The sequence below is a fragment of the Microtus ochrogaster genome, unplaced genomic scaffold, assembly GCF_000317375.1.
Source record: "Microtus ochrogaster isolate Prairie Vole_2 unplaced genomic scaffold, MicOch1.0 UNK16, whole genome shotgun sequence".
NCBI lineage: Eukaryota > Metazoa > Chordata > Mammalia > Rodentia > Cricetidae > Microtus > Microtus ochrogaster.
Genome location: NW_004949114.1, coordinates 2,508,493 through 2,528,333, shown reverse-complemented (window position 1 = coordinate 2,528,333; position 19,841 = coordinate 2,508,493). Strand labels below are relative to the sequence as shown.

Here is a 19,841-nt window from a genome sequence, read left to right as displayed (position 1 = left end):
CAGAAGCCAGAGAGAGAGAGAGAGAGAGAGAGAGAGAGAGAGAGAGAGAGAGAGAGAGAGAGAGCGCAGCATGTTACAATCCCCTGTGAGATTGTGCTCCTTAGAGACGCCTACCAGGCCACCTCTTAAAGGTCTCCCCACACTGCCCATGTCTTCCGCTGTCAGCCCTCACATCTTTGCGCGAGACAGGCCATTTCTAGGTCATGGCAGGATTCTGCTTTTTACCACCTCTCCATGCTGTCCTGTGTTGTTGGACTCTGGGGATATTGTGTGTGTGATTTCCCAGGGCTCCATTGGCCCCTGGTCCTGTGCTGACTGGAGGAGTCCACCAAGGAGGCCTGAGGTGCTGTCAAGAGAGAGGGAATGGGGAGAGAGGCCTTAGTGGTGCTGGAGCATGGCACCAAGGAGGCCTGAGGTGCTGTCAAGAGAGAGGGAATGGGGAGAGAGGCCTTAGTGGTGCTGGCACATGGGACCAAGGAGGCCTGAGGTGCTGTCAAGAGAGAGGGAATGGGGAGAGAGGCCTTAGTGGTGCTGGCACATGGGACCAAGGAGGCCTGAGGTGCTGTCAAGAGAGAGGGAATGGGGAGAGAGGCCTTAGTGGTGCTGGCACATGGGCAGCCTAGCCAGCCTGGTAGGAGAAGCCACTTGCCTTATTTAGGAGTTCAGGAGTTCCCCCAGTTCCAGGCAGGCCCATCTGTACCTGTTCCTCCTTCAGCCCATACAGGTTCTCCCTCCAGGACTCCCTCTCCACTCCTCCCCAAGACTTGTTGGCACAAATGATGGCGCAGGTAGAGTGGGCTGGTGATGGGAGACGGTGACTTTGACACTTGTGGCTTGGAAGGTCTATTTAGAGCTGTGGATCTGATGAGGATGGGAAAAGGAGCCCAGTGCAAGACTTATGGTGGCCAGGGCGCTTGTCTGCTGGAGACCCTTCCCTTTCTGCTGCTGTTCTCTCCTTCATGGTGGCTCCCTCTTTCCCTCCCTCCCTCCCCCCTCCCTCCCAGACTGGGGTTTCTCCCACCCCCTGCATCTAATTTCACAGAGTTTGGGTTCAGGAAAGGATATAGAATATATTTCCGAAGATTAGGATGTGGGAGAGTGTGGGGGACAGCTGAGCATTAGCCATCCCAAGGTATAGCTCACTTTCCAGTCACATCACCTGGGAGCAATGTTCTTCTAGAAGCATCGTGACCAGTGAGCATCTGTGTCCACTGTGGGGCACAGGGTGAAGACACTGCCTTCCTTAGAAGGGTGCCTGGGTGCTGTTGGGAGAAACGAGTTGCCCTGTGCCTCAGGTCTTTATGGAAGTGATGGGTGGTCCTCAGCGAGATTCCTGCTGCTCCTGAGTGTTCTAGTGGTGGACTTGGGACAGGGCCCAAGGCTGTTCTGAGTCCTGTTTGCATACAGAGGTGGACTTCCTGGAGAGTCATTGGGCTTCCTTCTTCCCTCCCTCCCTCCTTCCTTCCTCATTCCCTTCTTTCCTTCCTGTTGCTGAGGTTTAGGCACAAAAGGAAGAGCTGGGGTTTTGGCTGAGCTCCTACCTAGCTTTGCCACAGGTTGTGCCACTCTCCTAAAATCACCACACCTAACTCTTCTTCTTCAGTCATGTAAAGGCCGAAGTGACATGTGTGAGGGTGCCCCTGCTTACCTGACACACACCTGTATCAGCATAACTGCTTCTCTGGCTTTTTAAAAATGTTGTGTTATTTTATATTAGTTGTTTCTGTGGGGGTATGAATGAGTGCAGACACCTGTGGAGGCCAGAGGAGGGCAGTGGAGGCCAGGGGAGGTCAGTGGAGGCCAGTGGAGGCCAGGGGAGGTCAGTGGAGGCCAGAGGAGACCAGAGGAGGGCAGTGGAAGCCAGAGGAGGGCAGTTGAGGTAGAGGAGGCAAGTGGAGGGCAGGGGAGGCCAGAGGAGGGCAGTGGACAGGCAGTCTGTTATGGGTGCAGGGAGCAGAACTTAGGTCCTTTGCAAGAACACCACTCCCTGCTTATCCATTTCTAACCTGAGGTTTTTATAGCCCTTTTCAGTGCCACAGAGAGCACCAAGGGCCTTATGGGTAAACAACCAAGTGCTGTGCTGTGTAGTCACATCCCCAGTCCTCTGGCTCTCTGAACTTTCTCTTCACACCCTTTATTTCAAAAGCTGAGAGCTTAGCAAGGCTCTGAGGGGTGACACTGTCAGCCCAGCTGCGACTCAGTGGCCTACAGGGGGCTCTGCCCTACCTGGGAAGTTGCAGGTTGGTAACCAGTCAGTCAGATTGGATTATTCTTTATGGTCGGGAGCAAATTGAAATTGTGAGAGGTGATTTTCCTTCTCACATTTCAAGGTCAGATGAGAGTATTTACTGGTGGCCTCTGTTTATCTGGGAATGCAGATTGAATTTGATGATTGGAATTGATGAGATGTTAGGAAGAGTGCTCGGCAGAGGCGCTGTGCCCAGTGGCCAGGGACCAGGCGGCTTCCTCCCCGGCTTCCTTCTCAGCTTCTTCACCTGGGCCTTTGGTTGGTAATTCCATAAATCTCTGCTTTCCCCATTCTCTAGTTTTCCCTGCAATTTGGTAGTTTTGTGATTTTGGGGGGAGGGAGGGGGTGAGTGTATGTCAGGAAAATGTGTATTATTACTTGGAGGTTTTGAAGAAATGGAGTTGATGTAGAAATACAGACAGCTATGTGCTATGCTGAGCCCTGTTGTCAAGGGTACTGGGGAAACTTTGGCTCCTTTTGAGTTTGCATCAGGCTGCCCACTGCAGAAGCCAGGGCAGGGCTGCCACTTATTTCCTTCTGTATTTCTGATCCTTGCCTCTCCTACAAATTCCAGAGCCACCTCATGGCTCAGGCCAGACATGCTGACATAGCCTTCTTGAGGCTTGCTCCACATCTGACTGCCCTCAGGGTCCGTTGAAGACCTCCCAAGACTGTGTCAGGAGCATCCTTTCACCAGTAGGGTTTTGCCTTTTGGTAGGGACATGGGAATAATACAGGATGTTCTAGCTCTGTTTGCAGACTTAGTAATATAGGTGTGGCCACCTCTCCCTGCTGCTGGTAGCACTTGTGAGTACTCTGTATTCAGTGCTGGGGTCTTTGCTCTTGGTTGAAAGTCTTTTAGAAATGAAATAACTTTCTAGGAGGTAGCTGGGAATAGACAGCCAGTGGCCATCTAGGATGTGATATCCAAAGGGATGCAGGAAGCATATGGCCTTACTCCATCCCTGGCTGCTGTGTGTGTGTGTGTGTGTGTGTGTGTGTGTGTGTGTGTGTGTTGGTGGTGGTGGTGGTGGTCCATACCTTCTGTTTAATATGTAGCTCTCCATCTGTTGGCTTTTTTCTCTAAGGCTACAACTACCAGAAATAAGCCTGTATCGTCAGACACACTGTTTGGAGGGTCCTCCTGACCTCCTGAGCTGGGACTTAGCCTGTCGTGAGATTCCTACCAAGCAGCCTTCCTACCTAGGGTGCCCTGCATCCACGGTTTCCAGTTGCTCCCCTTCTGCTTATGTCTTTTGTAGGCTCCACTTTTTTTCCCCTTGGGGTCTTCTCCTCTGGCCTCTCTTCAGAGCAGCTCCCAGGACCTTCACTCTCCCTTCTGTGTCTCTAGCTCTGGTGTAGGTGTCCTTGTCACAAAGCTCTGTTGGCAGACAGGGCCCTGTGATCTCGCACACTATTCGAGAGCAGCATGATATTCTGACATCATGATTTCACTGTCTGTTGGCTGCTCGCAGACTGCTACATCTTGACACCCTTTGGTTCTGTCAGGGCTTGACCTGTTAGCATGGGTGGCTCTTTCCTGGGCCTAGGAATGGTGCCTAGTATGGACTGTATGTAGGGCTAATTTATTGGTTAATCAACTGGCCCTCTCCTGGTCATCCATTTCTGGGGCCATAACTCTAGCCCATCCTGCCTCTGGGTGGTCCCTGTTGATTCTTCAGACACTGGACAGAGATACTTCTGGAATTTTCTTTCAGCTTCTAGAGACTCCCCAAGGGACTGGGAGGAAGCAGGGGCACACTGCTCTGTGTACATGGCATGTGGACCGCAGAGGACTGCATCTCAGCAGGCCCTGCTCAGAGGCCCTGGCCATGGGAACTTGCACTTTTGCACATTTCCCCTTGACATAGCGGTGGTGATTAGGAACCTACAGGCACCTGGTGACAGATTAGCTCCACCTGACCTGATGTCTTAGGTCAGTGCTGCAGGCTGTGCCAGTCATCATGCCCAGAGGCCAGGGAGGGCAAGCATCCAGTTCTCCTGGTGCAGACACAGTGGCTTTACAGAGGTGACTCAGCGGCTTTGATCTGCATTGACTCATCCGCAAAGCCCAAGGTTAGAAAGCGTTTGTGTTATCAGGTTTTGATGTGTGCTCACCAGCCCTCCAAGAATAAAGGGCTGTAGGTGTTGAATAAAATTGTACTAGTGTTTTCTTAACGTCATGAAAGAGATGAATTACAAAAACTCACCATGCACAAGGAATTCCATTATCACAATCCGTAGGAAACCACTGCTATTCATGTACGTCATCAGACTGCTTTGAGCTGTCACCAGAAAGGCTCTGAATTGTTCCTCTGTGTGACACCTCTCCACAGGTTTTAAGAACAGGGGTTATCCCAGTGAGTTTGGGCTCCTCTCACAACTCTGCTGTAGTTAGGGCTCCTAAATTGCAATCCTGTCTTCCTAATGGTTCTGGAGCTAGGTGGTTGAGGTCGCAGTGCTAGAGGTGTGTGTCTACGGAGGGCCTTCGTTCTGCTTGGTGTCAACTCCTGAGGGTCTCACCCAAGGCTTCTCATCCCATCATGAGAGCTCTCCCCGCACTCTCCAGGCTCCTCCCTGGGGACTAGGGCTTCACAGTGACCTTCAGTCCTCAGCAGAGATGCCACTAACCTCAGAAATGTTCTCTGTGTAAACCTGGCTGTCCTGGAACTCACTCTGTAGACTAGGCTACCCTCAAACTTGCTGAGATCCACCTGCCTCTGCCTCTGGAGGGATCAAAGGTGTGTGCCACTACTGTCCAACTTATTTTATTTTTTAGATAGGACCTCAGGTAGCCCAGGCTCACCTTGAATTTACTACCTAGCCAAGGAAGATCTGGAATTCTGACCTCTGGCCTCCACCTCCTAAGTGCCAGGATTCCAGGTGTGTTGTTCCCACAGCTGTTCATGCAGTGCTGAGGAACCCAGGACTTTGAGTATGCTAGGCTAGCATTCTGCCAGCTGAGGTGCATCACCAGCCCTCAGGTTTTTTTGTTTTTGTTTTGTTTTGTTTTACTTAGAACTTGGGTTTATCCATGGCTGTGGAGACACGTGAACACACTCTGTGTTTCTGCACCAGGCGGCGCTCCAGCACTGCATTCTATGCAGTGTGGTTTTTGAATGAGTGACTTTAAGTATATAGCAAGCCAATGTTTAAAAAAGCAAGTAGCAGATGATATATAGCTAGATAACAAACATCATTCAATTGGGTATGCATAACATCCAGCAGACACCAATTAGGGAAGTTGAGGCAGCTGGAGTTCCCCATTGAGCTTTTTCCCCACAGCCAAGCTCCCCGTGGCTGAACTCCTGGCTTCTCTTTCCCACGGCAGACGCTTTTATATCGTGCGATAAACACCAGTGACTTCTGTTGGAAATGGTTCCAGCTGTTTTCAAGGTTGTGACAACTTTTTCTATTGGACTGTTCTGCTCTCACAGGGTTAGATGGGCCAGCTCAGACAGGAGACCTCAAAGAAATAGCCATGCTTGGGTCTGAGATGGGGGAAGGAGGACCCAGCCCAGCTGCCAGAATCAGCTTCTTCGTGAGCTAAATGTGTTGTATGAGGTGTATGACACGCCATGACTTGGTACCTGGCTCTTCTCAGAACTGCCACAGTGTCTGGGCCCACAAGGTCTGGTGACACAGGTGTGCTTTTCCTGCTGCATGGGTGTGGGTGCTGGGTTCGAGCTAAGGAAGGCAGGCCTCAGGGCTTTGAAACGCCAGGTCAGGCCAGGAAGAGCTGGAAGCATCATTGTCTTGGTGTCTTGGAGAAGGTTGTTAAAATGTCTCCTGCCGCTCTGCAGTGTCTCCTGGCCTTGCCTGGTTCCTTGAAAGTAGATATTCTTAGGCCTGGGTTTCTGATGAAGTTTACATGAAAGTGAGCGCCAGTGGCCCGCCACATCCAAAGATGGCTCTCAAAGGCTTGGGCTCGTTCTCTCAGCAGATGTGCCTCAGAAAGGCAGCAATCGATAAACACGCTCAGCTTCTCCTTGAAGCACCAAGAGCTTCGCTCTGAAGTCCCAGAGGTTCGTGGAAATGCCGCTGCCCTCAGAGTTCAGCGCGCCGTGGAGCAAGAGCTTTAATTTTTTATGAGCTTTCTCTTCTCTTCCTTGGAAGAAAGGCTTGAGTTGAATGGAGAGAATCTCCCTGGGGGATAAAGGGAGGGCGAGGGAGAACCAGCAATCCCAGGAACTGTTGGGGATCTGTGCTGGGATGAGGTTGCTCAAGTTCTTCCAGCTGTTGGGGCTCTCATAGAACCCATGGCACAGTGGCAGAGGTCCCCTTCCAGCTTGAGGTCCATGCCAACTCGAGGAGCCCTGCATCTTTGTATTCTGGCATGCCTGGGTGTCTAGAGCCATCTGGTAGGCATGGCTTGAGAAGCCTGGCTATGAGTGTCCAGAGCCTGTTTGGACATTGTATTGCAGCCCTGTCCTGTTGGGCTTTGTCTGTCTGCTGGTCCGTGTCCTCTCCATGGGGCCTGCCCAGGAGCTTGCCAATGTGTCGCCCCCATAAACCCAACTCCTGAAAGAACATCCTTCTGCTTCCACACTGCTCTTCACTTCTAAACTGAACCCAGCATTTCTTTCTAGTCCCTTGCCCATCAGAGATCATCCTGCCTTCCGCTCACCCCTGTAGCCCAAGGAGCATGTGGAAGGGCTTCTGTGTCCCTCCCTCCCTTCCCCTTGAGGGGTTTTCTTCTTGCTCCTGTTCTTCAGTTCCTCACTGTCTCCTGGCCAAGAGCCCCATAGTCCTCTCCCATTTCCACACAGTGTGAGTGTGCCCTGGATATATGAGCTGTTTGCCCTCTGCCCCAGGTGTCCCCCACATTTGCCCTTCCCCTCACCATGGACCAAAGTACTCCTTTCCTCACGGGTTTTGTCCTCTGCCGTTGCTAGTTAGGCATCAGTGGCTCAGCCCTGTGGTGTGTGGACCTGCACACCGTGTTTGCCATGCCAGCTGACACCTAGTTATGCAGCGGCAGGTGCCAGAGGAGCATGCAGGGCCCTGTGCCTGCCTGACTCACCCAAGGGCTCCCTATCTGCTCCCTTCCACACATGCTTCCTGCTGCACACCATCTGAATCATGAATCAGGTCTGTGATGTCTGCTGCACTCAAGCACCAGCCCCTGCCAGTGCTCTCGCCCCACTCAGGCACCTGTGTCCTGCAGTCTCAGAAGTCCTTGCTGCTGCCTGTTTGGCTTGTGTGAGCGCTTCCTTCCCCTGCAGTCACCTGGTCGGTGATTTATGCCTGTTTAGCAGCACCTTACGTTAGTGAACCCTGCACCAGGTGTGTGTGGGTGGATCCAAGAGGATCCCAGCCTGTTGATCTTTGTGCTCAGGGCTTCATTGAAGTTCTGCAAATGGTGCTGTAGAGCGCCCTCTATCTGCCACTCTCTGAACTGCAATTTACAGTGTAGCCCTGTCCTGTAGGAGACCTGGGAATCTATCTGTTCTGCCTTGGGAACTGACCTTAGGGCCTGCTGTGGTCTGTAGTCCTGCCTGTTGTCTGAGCATCTTCTGTAGGACCATGCATTCCTCTGACATCCCCACATCCCCATGGAATGTGTTTTGCTATTAAGGGAGAGTACGGGGATTGAGGGGATGGCTCACTGAGTAAAGCATCTATTATACAAGCACGAGGACCTGAATTCAGGTCCCCAGAGCCCATATAGAGCTGCTGGGCACGTGGTGTACCCATGTTAGGCAGAAACAAACAGATTTTAACCCATTAGTTAGCTAGCCTGATCTAAACGGTGAGCCATAGGTTCAGCGAGAGACCCCGTCTCCAAAACTAAAGTGAATGAAGTAGAGAATCATTGAGAAAGACATCCTGACATGGACCTCTGTGGTCTACACAGGTGAGCATAGAGGCTCCTTGTGCAGGGCATGCGGAGTGAGGGTTGTGGATTGGGGCTATAAATCAGTGGCAGACCTGATATAGATACCTAATATTCCTGGGGGGAATCTTTTCTTCTTGGGAAGGAGTGTTGTGGGGAGGGAGAGACAAGAGTTTTCTTTATAATCTGGAATTTTGCAACGGGTCTCTCTACATCCTTAAGACCTCTCTCTCTCCTGTGGTGCCATGGTGCACACATCTCTGTCCATGGCCTCCAGTAGGCAGTGGGTGTGGTGTGACCTAGGTATAGGGCTGCGATTGTGTAACTGTGTCCCTCCCTTCTTAGGTAGCAGACCCTCGCTGCAGAGTGGGGGTTGGCAGCGGCTCAGACTTGAGACAGATTTCCTGGTGTTCAATCCTGCTGTCTGGTTCCGTTATACCTGAGCCTTGGTCCTCGAAGTCCCAGCAAAGTCCCATGGCCTTGGGGTTGTTTGCATCTGTTCTGTGTAGGCAAGACCCTGGGTCACTATGAGGGGAATGTTGTTCCCAGATTTTAACCTTGGATTTGGAAGTCTTCCTGCAAGACTCCCCTGAACCACATGCTGAGGACAGCTTATCCAAGTGTCACAAGCCCCCAGGCCCACCCTACCTGTGTGTGCCCTGTCACCTGAAAAGTTGCATTGCCATGTGTCTGTCTTTGTGTGCTTGGCTCTTAAGTAGCAGAGCGAATGCTGCCGTTCTAATTAAATTACCCACTTTGGAGCAGTGATTTAAGGCGCTTGTGAACCTCCCCACCTGAATTCAACGATTCAAGAGTCGATTTCACAGTCCTTGATTATTAAATTGGTCTATGAATAGTTTTCAATTGAACTGGAACTCAAAATAGCCTCTTTATACGTCTGTTTCCCATGAATATTAGCTCTTGCTTTACATTTGGGGTTGTGACGCACCTAGGGTGCAGGTGGCAGCCGGCTGCTTCTCTGTGGGGCTAGGGGACAGACAGTACGAGGTTTCCTGAGATTGCACGATCGAAGCCAAGCCAATGCCCTTGGTGCCACGTGGTTGGTCCTGTTTTCTGCGGTTGTGTTGGTGGCCCAGAGCAGGGCTCCCTTTGACACTTTGCAGGACCAGCAGTGTCACAGGCCCCTGCTGAAGTTTCATAAATGTTTGACTTTCATTCACTTTCAAATTACACTTCAGCTTGTTTAAATGATTTTACTAAGTTATAATTTACAAAATCCTATACTCACTCAGATGTGAAATACATATTTGCGGGTGCCCACCTGACAGAAGCGCTATCTGCCGCCCTCAGGAGCTCAGGTTTTCTTGAAACAGCGTAATCAAAGTGAGCCAAAGTCGTTGGAGGCAGGAGTGATCTGAGTGGCAGGTGTCTCTTGCAGGCCCCACCCCCCAGTTTGTACATTTTCAGAGCTGCAGTGTTCTGTTCATGGACACTTTGCACGAGTGTTACAGATGTCACATGATAACAGAATCCTGTTGCCCTGCTTATGTATGAGGGAGGGAGGGAGAGAGAGAAAGAGAGAGAGTGTGTGTGTGTTTGCCTGCCTGCCTGCCTGGCTGTCTTTGCGTGAGTCCACATATGCATGGCATATATGTGGAGGTCGGATGATAACCTCCAGTATCAGTCCCCAGGCACCACCACCTTTGGCTTGAGACAGGGTCCTTTGGTGGCCTGGGACATGATCAAGTACTTTAGAGGGCTGGCCAGCAGACTTGCAGTATCTATCTGCTCGACTCCACCTCACGTTTCCTAACACCGCTGGGCTTACAGGTGTGTACCGCCATGCCCAGCTCATTGTGTGGATGCCGGCGATCTAAACTCAGGTGCTCATGTTTGCAAAGCAAGTGTCTGTCAGCTGATGTACCTCCCCAGTTCCCAGATTCCAATCTTCGCGAGTTTTTAGAATTCCATTTGGGAAGAGGTCTCTGCTGTTGATGGGACACACACACTGCCGTTGTTGCATGTAGCCTGCAGAGTGCCGTCTTGGATGGTGAGGTTGTTTGGTCCTCCCCCATCTACTCCTATCATCTGATCTGGATCTTTCTGTTGTGGCCTTGTCTTTCTCTGGGTATAGTCATAAGGATGGGGTGGAGCCCAGGGCACATGTGAGGGGCACCATTTGGGTACTTAATGATCCTTGCCCTTGCTGTTCTGGGGCTTTCTGTGCCCTTCAAAGGACCAGCGACAACAGGGGCTGCACTGGGTGGCTGTGGGACTGGTGGGGTGGAAAGTAGCAAGGGAACTTTCTGAGGGTCTTTGCCAAGATGCTTGAGGTCATTCTGGGAGGGGCCACAGCCCTTCGAGGCCTCAATCTAGAGACCTGGGCCTATGAAGTTTGCAGAGACAGCTGACTAAAGAGGGCTGTTGTGGGGCTGTGATGATGTAGGGGAGGCAGTGACCAGGCCAGGGCAGCCATAGGGATGCAATAGGAAAGCATATATTGTAAGGGAAGCCAGGCTTGGTGGCACTATCTGTAAACTGAAATAGAAGATTACAAACTCAAGATCAGTCTTGGAAACTTAGATACTGTCTCAGAGTAGAAAATACAGAGGGTTGAGGATGGAGCTCAGTGGTAGAGCACCTGCCTAGGATCTTCCAGTGAGGGGCTGGGGTGTGGCTCAGTGGTAGAGCCCCTCCCTGCCTAGAATCCCCCAGTGAGGGGCTGGGGTGTGGCTCAGTGGTAGAGCACCTGCCTAGAATCCCCCAGTGAGGGGCTGGGGTGTGGCTGAGTGGTAGAGCACCTGCCTACAACTCTTCATTGTAGACTGAGAACATGGCTCAGTGACAAGTCTTGTTTAGTATGCTTGAGGCTCCTGCTTCAATCCTCTATACTGCAAAAATACATGTATAGAGAAAGGAAAAGTAGAGGAAGTCAGATATCATTGCCCGAGTGTGTCCTGGCATCTGTCTTCACAAGGCATGCCTAGCACCCAGTGTGAGGCAGTACTTTCTCCTTCAGAAAGTCTTCAGGCCCAGTGCCTGCTGCGGGGGCTGTGCTCCGCACCCTCCCTGTGCTGCACATCTGTGCCGACTGTGACTCACATGGGAAGTGCTTGCGCTGGCAATTTAGCTCATTCAGAAGTGCCGTCCTGAAGCGCCTGTGGCTGACAATCTTTCCCATTGTGTGTGGAGTTGCACTTCCCTCCCCTCGCACCGTGTTCTGGGATCACCCTGGGTGTCTTTGAAATCCAGAACCTCCTGAAAGGCACTAAGTAGCTATTCAGGAGCGAGGAAACGACAACGAGGTGTTTGCACGTGCAGCTCTATTTTAGGACACCCCTGTGGGGTACACAGTGGGGGATGTGTCCCCAGTTCTGGGGGATGGTCACATTAGGCCTCATGGCTATACCTTCTTGTCTTCTGTGTAGTGCCCGGAGTCTGGAGAAGGCCCAGCAGCAGCTCCAGGATGAGGTCCGGCAGGTCAGTGCGCAGCTGCTAGAGGAGAGGAAGAAGAGGGAGTCACATGAGGCACTGGCCCGAAGGCTCCAGAAGCGCAATGTGCTGCTGACCAAGGTACAGTTCACCCAGCGTGGCCAGGTTCCACCACGCCTCCGCCTGACCTTTTAGCTCTGGTGGTCCGTCCTCATCCAGCCCTCCGTGAGGCTGCACGTTCTTGCCTGTGCTCCATTCTCACACCTACAGCAGCTGTCCCACATCTGCTGGACCACAGGCCACGCACAGTGCTGGCCTTCCCCAGTGGCAGGCCGGAGCGGAACAGGTCAGTTAGGATGCGTGCTCTTAGTCCAAATTTAAGGACAGTTTTTGAATGGTACAAAGAGTAGTTCAGAGCCCAGAGTGGCAGCATATAATTGTAATTCTAGAATTTTGGAGACTGAGGCAGGAAGGGAGTTGGTGAATGAAGGCCAGCTTGGCCTCTATGCCTTGGCCCTCTCAAAACAGCAAGATCAAAACCAGTCTCCTGGACTCACTTTCCTTGTGTATCCTGACCTGGGCTGCAGCCCCCCAGGGGAGTTTCCACTGTCTTCCTCAGTGGTCGCCAGCCTGCATTCCTGTCCTTTGCTGCCTGCACAAATAGGGGAAGCTGGAGTAGGCTTCATCCTGAAATGGCATGAGGATGGTCTCTTGTCTCCAGGTGACAAGGCAAATGCTGCGACACGCTCTCCCTAGTCCCCAGCCTCTCTCAGACTTCTGGCTCAAAGGCAGTCTGGCTTGTTCTCTCTGTCTCTGTCTCTGTCTCTGTCTCTCTCTCTCTCTGATTTAAAGATTTATGCCTACACACCAGAAGAGGGCACCAGATCTCATTCTAGATGGCTATGAGCCAACATGTGGTTGCCGGGAACTGTACTCAGGACCTCTGGAAGAGGAGCCAGTGCTCTTAACCTCTGAGCCATCTCTCCAGCCCCCGCCCAAAGCCTTTCTGATGCTTGCATGGTACACTGAGGTCTTCGAGTGTGAATGGAAATTCCTAATGAGTGTTATTTAGGGCGAGCATCTAATGGACTCTGGGCGTTCAGAGCACGAGGAAGAATCTGTCCCTGGGTATATGAGAATAGGGAGTCCAGCTTGCTGGGTGGAGGTCCACCCTCACCCTGATGGGATGTGGGCATGAGGCCTAAGAAGTTGGTACACCCAGAAAATCTGGGTGTGTGTGACCAGATCTGCACTTGGTGGTGTCATTTGGAAACCTGACTCTTTGCTAGTGGTATCTCTAGGTGAGGATGTTGCTACAAAGCAAGCCATTCTCCTGCTTCCCACTGCAGTTTCACAGCTACCTCTGACAGCCAATCCCCCAGTGTCTGGGAAAGGGAGACCTGTCATTTGTGTTGGTCTCAAACATTTCTTCCCGGGGTTGGGTAAAGGCTGAGCCCTCCTTTTAGGCCCCAGGGTCCCTGCAGGTGGCCCAGGAAGAGAGGTAGCTAGAGTATCCCGGCATTGCCTCTTGGCCGAGAAGATGCTCAGCGTGTTGGCATGGCTCCTCTTCTGGGCCTTAACATCATCCTTTCCTGCCCAGCACCTGTCAAAGTGAAGCCCCTGTGATGGGAATATGTGGTCACGGCCCTCAGGCTTGACAGTGCAGTGAGAAAGAGGCCGAGCACTCAGCCACATGCTTACCAGCCGTGACAAAGACAAACACTGCTGTGCCCACTGACATGGGAGGAGCTGTCGGAGGTGAGGCTTAAGCAAAGACCCAGAGGATTTACTGTTTACCAGAGCATGTGAAAAGAGCTGGCCCCATCTCCACAGAGTCATGGTTCAGGGAAGAAGGCTGTCACAGAGCCACTGTTGATGCCAACATGCAGACACACGCAGACAGAAGGTGGCGCATGCCCTGGTCTGCTGGCTGTGGGCAGCTCATCACAGGGCTGTGCCTGTGCTGGCAGCATGAGAAGACAGAGCTGGCTATGGGAAATCTCAGAGTTGGGTAGGGAGGGATCAGCTTGATAGACTTTGTTAGTGGAAGACAGGCTTGTGTCCTATGACTCAGAACTTCCAGACTTACTGTGTGATGAAGAGAGAGAGGTAGTCTGAAAACCTAACTGTTCCCTGTGATCTGACAATCATTGCCCAGACTCTGCAAGAGTCAGCTCAGTGGGATGGCCCTGAGCTCCTTCTAGTGCACTGTGGAGTTCCACACAGGCACTAGTACAACAGCCCTCTAAGCATCCTGCAAACTCAGCAGTGAGGTCCCTGTGCAGGGAAGTTCTGCAGTGCTGGCCCAGGAGATGAAGTTGCCTCTGAATTGTCTAGGGGGGAGAGACAGCACATACCCGTTCCATGCTTCCAGCCTGCCTTGCCCATCCCAGCCAGCCTGGTAGAAAAGCTCCCAGTGTCTGGATTTCCCAAGTTTGTTCATCTGTCACAGTCTTCTGGCTCTTTGGAGAAATCACTCTGGGGAGGCCACAATGGTTTTGTCTGCTTTCTGGAGAAGTCAGTGGTCTGAACTGGGTGTGTGTCCATAGTATTAAAATGTGCACACCCACGTCGTCCAGCTTCTGTAGCATTCCCACATGTGTATGCCCACATGGTCTGGGATGTGCCATGTGTACATCCACATGGTTGGGATATTTTTTTGTCGGTTGTGTTTATCCCATGGCTATTGTGGCCCGTGCTGTACACCAGAACTGCTGTGAACTTGGTGGCTATTTGGGCTTCATTTCAGGTTTAGGACTTGAGCGACAGTGAGGATTGTTGGCAATGGTGCTGATGCAGTGTGGCCTCTGTTGAGCTCCTGTGGTTTCCTGAATAGATCCTGTGAGGCTTGTGCTGGTGTCCCGTGTGGATGCCTCTGTCCTTGACGTTCCCACGTCAGAGCTGATGGCTCTCCGGTTCAAACTGGCCCCACTCTGACCCGTGCTGCACTGCTGGCCTCACTCTGAGTGAGTGGAAAGGTAGCTATTGATTACCCAACACTGACTGATTATCTATAGCAGCTGTCCCTCTGAGATAGATTCAATGGATTGATACCCATTGCCTTCCTAGCCCTGGGGTACAGGAGTTTGACTTGCTAGCTTGCTTACAAGATGAAGCTATTCATTAGGCTGGTCTGGTGAGGCACCAAGGGTATTGTCACGTGATTTCACAGGCGTAGTATAATGTCTCCTGCTGGTATCTGCCTGGCTATGTTGGACTCCAGCCTGACTGACCTGTGGTGAGGGAGTGTCTACTCCTTACTGTTCCTGTGAAAGCTACTGTCCGGCCTCAGTCTCTGGGACTGCTCACCTCTGCCTGACTGTCCTCTGTGTCCCTCCAGCCCACCCCTCTGAGGGGAGGATGTGAGTCCTGACCAGCCATCCATCTGCAGGGCCCTGGAACCAGCTATGGCACTCTGCCTTGGCATCCCCTCCAAGGGGCCTCTTTGCCTGCTTCACATTTCGGTTTATAGTGCTTGGCATGCCCAATTTTGTCTCGAGACCTTTATTAAGCAGCTCCAGTCTAAGGAGTTAATTGTTACTGATAGCTAAGAGTATAATTACCTTGGTAAAATATCATGACTATTTTAAGCAATTGAAAATTGGCTTCTGGCACTTGGTGAACACAAACCATTTTCCTATTTGAGGCACGCTATTTCCAGTGTGCACTAATATTCTACACCATAGTTGCAAAGTCATATTTATAGAATGTAAGCAAGATTTTAATTTTTTAAATGAAAGAAAACCTTCTGTTTTTCCTGTTTGATCCCCAAAGTCCCCAGGGGAGCAGTCACTAGAAAGAAGTGACCTCCTGGGCCTTTGGTGACTAGTCCCTTCTTTGTTATATGGTAGCTGCAGAGGACATGTAGTTGTCATGGTGGTATCCTGTTTTAGGACCCTTCAAATTGTTTTAGTAGGCCTAGACATGTGTGTGTATGTGTGTGTGCATGTGTGCATGTGTGTGCATGCACTTATGTAGTGGAAATCAGAAGACAACTTGTAGGAATTCGTTCTCTCCTTCCATGTAGGATCAACAAAGATTGTCAGGCTTGGCAGCAGAGTGCCCTCACCCTGGGAGCCCTTGTCTTTAAGACAGAGTTTCTCGTCCGCCTGGAACTTACCAAATAGGCTTGACTTCCCCGATGACCTGTGCTCCCTCGCTCCCAGAGGACCCACTGCCTCCTGACTTTGAATGTGCCCAGCTGTGGACTGACACTAATGGAGCCACAGGGCCCCTGCTTTTTCATGGCTGGTTTCTGTTATCCTCACTGCACTTTGTGTTGCTCTTGTGTGGACCTGAAGTTGCTAGATCTTTCCATTGCATGTCAGTGTTCTACCACACGAATGAATTGCTGCTTTTGTACATATACTTGAACACAGCAAGTGCTTATGCTGTGACTGACAGCTCTGGCCTTCAGTGACCATGGGCTTCTTTGGTACCCAAGTACCAGGTGAGCGTGCTGCTTGCATGCTGCCATCCTCACACTCTAGATTCAGTTTTTTGGCCTCTCAGTGTTCCCTGGGGATGAGCAGGAATTCTGGACTTTGGGTATGATCCCCTGCTGGGAGATAGGACCCTCTTCACCTGTGGCGTGCCATTCCGCTCTTGTCACTGCCGCTGTGTCTGCAGGTGAGCAGACGTTTTTCATTTTAATTGCAGTCCGGTGTATCGATTTTCCCTTTCTGCTGGCACTCTGGGCGTCTTGATTAAGTATCTCTACTGACTGAAGTCAGGCAGATATTAAAGGGATCTCACAGCTTCCTCCAAGCAGTCTATGGTTTTACCTTTTATGCTCACGACTGACAGGCATCTGGGATCGGCTTCAGAGTGTGACATGAAACGGGTGCCCAGGCTTGTTCTGTCCTCCGTGATCTGTTGTTGAGTAGCTCTGCTTGTGGATGGGCCATCCTCTGGCCGACCCATAGTGGGCTGCTGTGGAAGCCATGCTATCAATCAGCTCCTTGTGTCGTCTGCCAGTGTCGCCCCGTCTGTTGATATCTGCCCATGGAATCTTCCAATTCCATTGTTCTTTACAATTCCTTGGCTGTGGTGAGCCTGGCTACCTGCTCTAGATCAGTGTGAGCCATGGAGTGAATCCAAGGCCAGTCTGAGCAAACTAGCCAGACCCCGCTGCAAAACAAAACATGAAAAATTGCCTGGGTGTGTATGTGTGTAAATGGCTAAGGAGGTGAAGTGCAAGGATTTGAGTATGACTCTTAGGACTCACAAAAGAGCTGGGTAATTGGCTGACAAGGGGACCCAAAGGGAAAAGGTGCTTGCTGTCAAGCTTGATGACCTCAGTCCCTGGAACACACATAAAGGTGAAGGTAAGAAATGACTCTTTGAAGTTGTCATCTGACTAACACATGTATAGCATGGGGCCCTCCTACCAATAAATAAATAAATTTGAAGAAAAAAAAAGCAAGAAAGGGGCTGGAGAAATGGCTCAGTCATTAGAGCTCTTGCTGTATTCCAGAGGACTCAGGTTCAGGTCCAGCAGCCTCATTGGGATGCTAGAACTGCCTGTATTTCTAGCTTCAGGGTGCCCATCATTCTTCTCTGGTCTCTGGGGACACATGCATACACACACACACACATACAAATAAATCTTAAATTTTTTTTTGTTTTTGTTTTTCATACACGGGTAGCTCCGCAGCCACACACACAAATTGCTTGGCAAGAATGCTTGCATAGGATCCTGGTTTCCATCCCTGGGACAGATAACTAAAGTGATTGCTCCCACAGATCTTTAGGTCCCCTACACCTCCCTGTGTGCAGCTGGTTACCTCCCACAAAACGCTGCTACAGTACAGTTCAGATTGCAATGAGTGTATGGATCATTTTGGGGATAAATCGTATCTTAGTGTTGTTTAGTTTTATAAGTGGCATTAACCATCCCTCATTTACTGAGATGGTCTTTAATTTTTCACAGCAAGTTTTATAGATTTTACACTAAAAATCTGACATGGCATTGGATTTTCCTCCCTGACTCTTTTCTACTTGTGGTATGTGCTACTTTTAAAAGACTTATTTTTGGTTATGTTTGTATGTGTGTGTGTATTGGGGGGGGTACACATGGGAATGGTGCTTTCTGAGGGGGTCAGAGGTGTCAGATCTCCTAGAGCTGGAGTTAATCACTCGTGAGCCCCCTAGCACCAGTACTGGGAGGTCAATTTGGGTCCTCCCTAAGAGTAGGAAGTGCTCTTAACCCTTAAGCCATCTCTTCAGCCTCTTCTGGTGGGTTTTAATGGTGTTTTAGGAGACATTTTATTTATCTTCTGTCTGATGGGTGTGATCAGGCCTGGGTGATGCCTCCTATGATTGACTCTGCTAACCCCCAGTGCAGGCCGGGGAAGAGCATGCTGGAGGAAGAAGCGCCTGCACACTGTATCCTGAGGCTGAGCAGCACACATGCAGTGGGGATTTTGTTTGTTCGTCCAGTGATCATGGCGTCTCAGGAAGCTGTGATGATAGAAGGTATCCCTTATGCCTGTGACCGAGCTGCTCCTGCAGCAGACCTCAGTGGTTGTGCTGCAGGGTGAGCATGGGTGCCGGCTGTGCCATCCCGTCTACCACCTGCTCTTGTATTGCCCCATGACCTTCAGGATATAGAGCTGTCTGGCCATGTCTGTAATCCTTGTTCCCCATCCCAGCTGAGTCTGGTATTTAAAGAATCTCATCAAAGCAGAATCATATTTGTTGTTTTTACATTTCTCAGTTAGGTTGTATCACGTTAGAGCAGTTTTAGGCATTATTAAGTGTGTGTGTTTATGCGCATGCGCTGGCACATGTATGATATGCTGCACCTATGGAGTCCAGAGTACAACTTTGTGAGTTCTCTCTTTCCATTTTTATGGGTTCTGGGGGTTTTACTCAGATTACCCCACTAAGGTACTTCACCAGCCCCATTTTTAGTTTTCAAGCAGTGGCAGCAAGCCAAGCATCTCTGGCACCTTTCTCCCTTGCCTGTGTCTGCATGGCTTCCCTTCTGCTAATTCTTAGATTCTGGGTCCTGTGCACTGTTGTGGTCAATGTTCTAGTATGGAGACACCTTGGCACTGTAGGGTCACTATAGGCTCGTCATCTGTGAGACTGGACGGGTGTAGGATTTCCTTATTACAGGTGGCTTTCTCCTCCTCCCTGGACACCTCTGTGCCGGTGTGGTCATGTCTTCCTCCTACTATTGCTTTGGATGTCTAGCAACCCTGCCCTCCGTTGCTTCTCACAGTGCTTTCCTATGTGTTTTGTTGGACAGCATGCAGTTCTGCTACACTGGAAATACATCTTTGTGGTTCCTCCATGTTTTCCATAGCTCCATCATTCATCTCTTTTATATCACTGATTATTGCTCCTCTGCCTGGGTGGATCTGACTGGATGTTCATCAGCTAGAGGATATCACAGTTGCCTGGGGGTTCTAGCAGTTGGGCTTTGTGTGGACACAAGCTGTGAGTACCCAGCATTCCTTGGTGTGGATATGAGCTGTGAGTATTCAGCAGTCTTTGCTATGTCGTGCTATGCTGAGTTGAGCCATTTTTGTTTGTTTGTTTTTTTATGTGAGTGTATGCATATGAAGGTCAAAGGGCAACCTCTGGTGCCTTCCTCAATTGCTCTTCACCTTGATTTTAGAGATAGGTTTCTGAGTAGGCTAAACTGACTGGGTCCCAGGGATGCTCCTGCCTCCACTGCAGGGTTACAGATCACTCCCATACCCAGCTTTTATGTAGATTCTGGGGAGCAAACTTGGCTCCTTGCTTGGGCAGCAAGCACTTAACTAACTGGTCTGTTTCCTCTGCCCCCAGACCAGTGTATTTCACTTAGGAATATGACTTCAAATTCCTCCACATTTTTCTTGGCTGGATACTCAGTTTCAAAGCTACTGGTTGCCCTTGCAGAGCATGGTGGCCCGCAGTTTGCCCAGCGTTCATCTCTGGTTGCCCTTGCAGAGCATGGTGGCCTGCCGTTTGCCCAGCGTTCATCTGCTGGCACATTTCAGCTGTCTTGAGTTCTGGCAGATTTGAGTACAGTGGCTTTAATGGCGGTGTGCTCCTCAGCGGTGCTGGTGTGCTGACATTGCTCAGCTCTGAGCACTTGTGCTGCCAGACCCTTGTGCATGCAGCCACCGTCACCCCACGATGGCTTCCATATACAGGACTCTCCTGTCCTCTGGTGAGATCTCCTTGAGGCTGGGGCTAATGAAGAAACTGAGGCACAAAACATCTCAAGCTTTGTGGGAATTCAGAGCAGTTCTAACCTGGTTGCCTGGTGTCACTACCTTAAGAACAGATTCATGACTGAATTTTTTCTGTTTTGTTTGCTCCCCCCTCTCGTGTGTGTGTGTGTGTGTGTGTGTGTGTGTGTGTGTG

The 19,841-nt window shown here is 50.8% G+C and overlaps 1 protein-coding gene across 1 annotated transcript in view; it reads left to right on the top strand.

Moving 5' to 3' along the window:
* Mad1l1 (mitotic arrest deficient 1 like 1) overlaps positions 1 to 19,841 on the top strand; it is a 257,163-nt gene that overhangs the window by 54,694 nt on the left and 182,628 nt on the right. The window contains exon 3 of the mRNA XM_013353749.2: positions 11,474 to 11,618. Coding sequence (XP_013209203.2) covers positions 11,474 to 11,618 — 145 coding nt within the window. The remainder of the gene's footprint in view (positions 1 to 11,473; positions 11,619 to 19,841) is intronic.